A 5,800-nucleotide genomic window follows, 5' to 3' on the forward strand; every position below is an offset into this window, starting at 1 on the left:
ATTCTTCATTCTCTTTTCTTCTCCGGCGGATTAAATTCAAGCTTTGTTGATCATATCCTTTCCTCGGTTCAAATGCTTTATCATGCCGGTGCACCTCTAATCATTCACTTCTCGCTATTCATTTGTTCTGGAGTGCTGAAGATATCTCGAAGATTCGTGTTTCCACTCTACATTCGTTCAACCTATTCCGAGGTTGTTATCTCATTCAAGCCATTTAATTCAACCGGTGCAATCTCTCTTTTCAAGCAATCTCTTCAATGGTGTTTCTTTTGAGTGGGCCCTAACCCACAGGTCTTTTCCCAAGATCTTACCTGACTCTTCTAATTTTCCCGGAGCTATCCTCAAATTCTCTCAAAGTTTAACGTAAGAATGAGTTATCATTAGTCCAATGCCTTTCTCCAAGATCTTTCAATTTCTTTTCATTGTTGATTCAACCTTTATATTCTTCATTATTTTGGAGTGTCTCAACAACTCATGGTGGTGTTTTCTCGTCATCATTCTCTGCATTTGAAGACCGAAGAAGAGTTTTTTCCTCCAAATCTTGCTCCATTCTCTTCAAGATTCATGGTTTAAGCTTGCTGCCATCCTCTCATAATTGTTTTAGATTGTGAGAATTCTTTTCACCCATCCAGAGCAATTCAGGGGTCTTCTCAGTTTGATTCCCCGGAGCCCATCATCTCAAAAGTATTCATTTCAGCTTTCAGCTCACATTCTCCAAATCTTACCGGTGCATCGTTCAAGTATTCTCTAGTTCGCTCATGATATCTTCATTCTCATGTATCCAAATCCCCTAAAGTTTCTTCATTCGTTTTCCAATTCTTTCCGGTGAATTGTGCCTTTACTACTTTCATTTTCAATTCTTACGGTGGTTCATTCAAGAGTTCTCTTCCTTCGTTATCATACAGATTCATTCGTTCTTTCCAATCCTCCCGGCGATTCATCGAAGACCTTCTCAAGTTATGCGTATCCTCCACTTAATTTGTAGTATTGTTTGTTGCACTTTGCCATGCCATGCCTCATTAAACCGGACATGCATCATACTTGTTTGTTCATCATTCCATGCTTATGTGATGGTTGTTTACTATGTTGTTTGCTTCTTTCCGGGTTGCTTCTCGCTTAGCTTCGGTTTCATTCCGGAGTTGTGAGGATTCATTCGACTACGTCCATTTGTCTTCTTCCTGGACTCGTTCTTCTTTCTTGTGGGATCTCAAGCAAGATGACCATACCCTCGAAATCACTTCTATCTTTGCTTGCTAGTTGTTCGTTCTATCGCGCTACCTACCACCTGTTATATCATGCCTCACATATTGCTATGTCAAGACTCTAACCCACCGTCCTAGCAAACCGTTGCTTGGCTATGTTACCGCTTTGCTCAGCCCCTCTTATAGTGTTGCTAGTTGTAGGTGAAGTTGAAGTTTCTTCCATGTTGGGACATGATATATTGGGATATCACAATCTTCTTTCCCTAATAATAAAGCATGGATTGAGTCTCCCGGTTCACCGTCGCGGTGGTTTTACACAAAGGTCCCTGTATTCTGGCTAATTTAACCCGCAGTACTTTTTAAGTCAAAAACATTTCGTTCTGCACGAGTAGTCTTAGAAAAAAAATGCAGGCACACGCCACACGGACACGGGCATCTCCCCAGTACCTACGACCCCAACTCCCTCCAGCGCCGTCACCACCGCCCCCTCTTCTGCGACCACCACGCCGTCCGCGCCGCCCTAAAGCACACTGCTCCTTTCCCTTCCCAAGCCGCCCTGGATCTGGCGATGGAGGTGGCCGCCGTCGTGGCCATGGAGGTCTCGCCAGCTGCCTTCGAAGTCCTACATCCCCGATAACGGCGGGATTGCAGCCGCCTGGCCAAGGTCGTCGGCCCTCGACGAGCTCCTCCATAACTTCTGGTTCCCCACAGTGCCTATGGGCCGCCTCTCCCTCTCCATCCTACGCTCCTCCTTCTCCACTTCAGATTTTGGCTGAAAATCGCCTCTCCCTATTCCCCTTCCAATCTGTAGCACAGGCGGAGAGCCTGGTTGTGTGCGGCGGAGATGGCGCCCCGCCTCTGCGCCTCATAAGGCTGGACGTAGCTCCGCCGAGGCCATGACTTTTCCAGGTATCGATCTAAAACAGGTCACCAACCCATTGGAACCTCTCCCTGTCTCTTTCTTCTCCATCTTCCTCATACGGAGTACTATCCAATGGAACCTTAGTTTTTGTATAGTTAGCTAGCAGAGACTCAATAGTAGCATTTTTTGCCTGTACATCATAGCCATGCCCTGGAGAGACGCAAATTAGTGCAGTTAACAAGAAGCAATTGACGAAGATCTTACGAGATGGTTTGCAAATCCAGATATCAAACATAATTTTGGTAATATATATTATGTATGCAATAGTTTGAAGGGATGCTTACCAGGTATGTACCACTCAAAATCTAGGTCCAGTAACTATCCGGTTGCAAATTCACTTCAAGTTTGTGTAACAAATATATATACATCAACTAGGATTTAGGTTTAACCGTTTAAGTCTGTGGTACAATTGAAAGACTAGGGAGAAGAGGGTGGATTGTACTACCTGATCGCTTGTTGTACATCTGAAAGAGATTCAGTTCGTCTGAATATTCTGATTTTGTGACATGGTCGCCAGTGAATAGCGCCTTTAGCAGTTTGGTCAACAAGTAGACCGAGCCCAACATAAAATGGTTTCACTTTCATGAGTGAATCTTACCTTAGATGTTTAGGAGAAGATCAGTATGGCACCACATAACTATTGGTAAAATGATCGTTAATTAATGACATCATTACCATCTAGCCATCTTGTCTTTCCAAAGAACAACATACGAGCTTCGTTCTCTGAAGTTTAAGAATAATACAGCCATCTTGCCTTTCAAAAGAATAACAAAGATAAATATAGAACCGTGTAAGTCTGAACATACATGTGGGTCAAAAACATGTAGTGTGCTCAACCGAGATTCTCAATCTTGTCCACCAGTATCGGCTTATACCTTGGACTAAAATATTAAGAGGTTATCATAACAACTATAGCGAATATAATCACTGTTTTCAGATCAAATAAGGAATCGATCTCATGATGGTTGATGCTTGATGCAGCGGAGGATCACAGGTGTACTGCATGCAGTTTCAATTTAACCAGGCAGTTGCCATCATCGTGAGACTTGCCAACTTGAGGAACTACAACGATTCTTTGTTCCAGCCATATCCGATCCACTGGGCCGGAGCTTTCACATCACCTACAACGCACGGTGCTCGCGGCGCGCCGTTGGCGCCAGCCTCATTGCCGCACTCCCGGAACCCCTCAAGTAGCTCATGCTCGTTCGGTCATGCAGGACGGCGCTATAGCACTATCGTTGGATGTGAATCGCTTCAAAACCGGAAGCAGCATGCGCGCTGATGTGGCGTGTTTCCTCCTTTGCTACACTCTGATTGACTGATGGTTAGATGGTTGATGTTGCAGTCTGATGAGGCCTAGCGGGTGTGGCTTCTGCTGAAATTTTTTACACCAGCAGCTCCTGGTGAGTTTGATCCCCTGAGTCATTATAGAGGAAGTGAGAATGTCAGAAAGGAGAAGAAGAAAAAACCTTGCTGCCGGGGATGACATCCACACCATTTTGTGTGTGTTGGTGGAGTGATTGAACCATGGCAATCAGAGCTAACATCACATCTCCCTTCCTCATACACACTTTTTGGGTAGTTGTGCATCTATATTCCATTCTACACACCAAGAAATTATGTTATTTTTCTTTTACTGAAGCAGTTACGATTTAGTAGTACATTGTTATCATTCTCAACAAATTCATACATGACACCTTTGATAAGAAAGAACTTTCAGCGATTGAGTTACTTTATTCGACTTTATGTTTTTCAGGAGGGGAGTCCGGGAGGTGGGACAGCCGGCAGCGGCGCCATTCTGTTTGGGGATGCTTGGATCTGGTGATGCTGGAGCATGGGAACGGGAAACATCACCTCAGCTATGGAATTTCAAATAGCCAATTTACCTTTCTCCCTCAAGATTTCTTACACTTCTGTCAGTATCATTGCTCTTGGGGTCTAGATTTTGTCAATATCAAAATCTGGGTACTTACCAGCAAACGGTTTGTTGATCTATTTACTTAGTCAAGTTCATTTCTGCTATGTTCTTCAGTCAAGCTTTAGATTCTATCCTTGATTAAATAGCAATGATGTTGTCCAAAACCTGCTAATGTCGGAAATCCTACTGCCCAGCAGGATTTCTAGAATTCTGGTGCATCTGGTTTCTATAACATGGTTTGCCAACCGCGGTGAGCACTGCTCAGTGTGTGGCAGCTTTTCATTAGGATTGGAAACAAGATTTGAGATACAGGTGTAGGTCAAATTTTGCAAAAATTATGGGTCTGTAGGTACAAAGTTACATGTAGGAAATTTTACAATTTTCTGAGAGTAAAAATTCAAGCATGAATTTGAATATAGTTGCATGATTTTTTTGCTGACAAGTTTTCTTATATTTACTTCTCTTTCTATGGTATAGGAATTTATGTGCCTACTTAACTGTTCAAAGATATCCGTTTTGTTTGTCGATTCGAAGTTACCACATATAAGCTTGAGTCCATGTGAACTGACACATAGTTTGGAACAAAATAAAACTTAATACTGTAGTACAGTTTGGTGGTTAAACTACTCCTTACCTCGACATTCTAATAATTTGTAATAATGATAGTTGGCATTGGTCATCAAGACCGCTTGCATGAAATTAGTGGCTTGCTGCTGTTGTACTCTTCAAAAATTCTGTTGCTTCGGTTTATTTTACATTTTTTAATTTACTGTTTTTTTCGAAACAAAAGTACTAGAGAATATTATTCTACATTATTTTCAACCGCTACATTTTATCTATTTGCGGTATGACTGTATGGTTCTCAATCAAAGAAGAGGCCCAACAGTCTCTTTCGGGACTTTTTATCACCACATATATAATCTTATTGAACTAGGAGTCGAGAACTACAATTCCCCAAAAGATCATATATGCTTGATGTGTGTGAACATATTGCAGGGAGGCGGTTCCAATGATGGCTCGGTTCCTGCACAGCTTCACTAAGAGGCATATGCTGTATGAGATGTTGTATTCTCACTTCTTAGACTGTCTGTAATCTGATTTGCTCGCTAGGTGCTTGATAAAATGCCCATCCGAGCAAACAATTTGTTTTGTGCTACCTGAGAGATGCAAGTTGGATGTGGAGGACAATCATGTACAGCCCTTAGGTTCTATGGTTAATCTGCTTAACCTGGGAGGTGGTCATCAAGTTTGAGATGGAAAGTGTAGGTGCTATGTACTGTTTTCAATGAACCAATAAAATGCATTGGCTATTTTCTACTCAGATTTGTTGGTTATTTCTAATGAAACATGAAAATACTTCTGAAAGGATTATAGTTTCGACTTGAGATTTTAGTTGTTTATGTAGACAGTAAAACTCTAGCTGTTATTTGCTAGATGGGTCGGTACCAACCCAACATTTAACAAAGAAGTTAAGGAATTGAGGTGATGTTGTTTCTTTCTGGTTACTTATAGGGTGATATATAAGTATGTGCATGCTTTCCAAGTTTGCTGATATGTTTGAACCAGTAAGTATGCCTAAATTGTCCAACTACTGATAGCTATATTTTGTTAAGTAGCACATCATGATAGCAAGCAGGACAAGGAGTACTGCTACCATAGATATATGGAAATTTGTGGTTGTATTTTGTATGACCAGTGGAAAAAAATATACTGGGAAGAATCATGTATGCAATGATGCGTGCGTTCTTTAGTTTTGAA

At 41.8% G+C, this 5,800-nt stretch overlaps 1 protein-coding gene across 4 annotated transcripts; it reads left to right on the forward strand.

The window, feature by feature from the left end:
• Positions 1-1,616: 1,616 nt before the first annotated feature.
• LOC123085951 (uncharacterized) lies at positions 1,617-5,528 on the forward strand. 4 transcript variants are annotated; one of them, XM_044507654.1, is made up of 3 exons: positions 1,617-2,111; positions 3,881-4,106; positions 5,039-5,528. In XM_044507654.1, exons 1-3 carry the CDS (start codon positions 2,099-2,101, stop codon positions 5,133-5,135), a joined length of 336 nt encoding a protein of 111 aa, XP_044363589.1. In that variant the 5' UTR covers positions 1,617-2,098; the 3' UTR covers positions 5,136-5,528. The 4 variants fall into 4 exon arrangements, 1 of the variants encoding a protein (XP_044363589.1); XR_006440170.1 differs by having other exon boundaries at positions 1,617-3,702; positions 3,881-5,528; XR_006440171.1 differs by having other exon boundaries at positions 1,617-3,527; positions 3,881-5,528.
• The last annotated feature ends 272 nt before the right edge of the window (positions 5,529-5,800 follow it).

Source organism: Triticum aestivum, chromosome 4A (assembly GCF_018294505.1).
Source record: "Triticum aestivum cultivar Chinese Spring chromosome 4A, IWGSC CS RefSeq v2.1, whole genome shotgun sequence".
NCBI lineage: Eukaryota > Viridiplantae > Streptophyta > Magnoliopsida > Poales > Poaceae > Triticum > Triticum aestivum.

Bases quoted from the DNA above. Each gene is read 5' to 3' on its own strand.
- LOC123085951 (XM_044507654.1), top strand. The intron at 4,107-5,038 runs GTTTGTTGATCT...AACATATTGCAG, and splicing joins TGGGTACTTACCAGCAAACG to GGAGGCGGTTCCAATGATGG.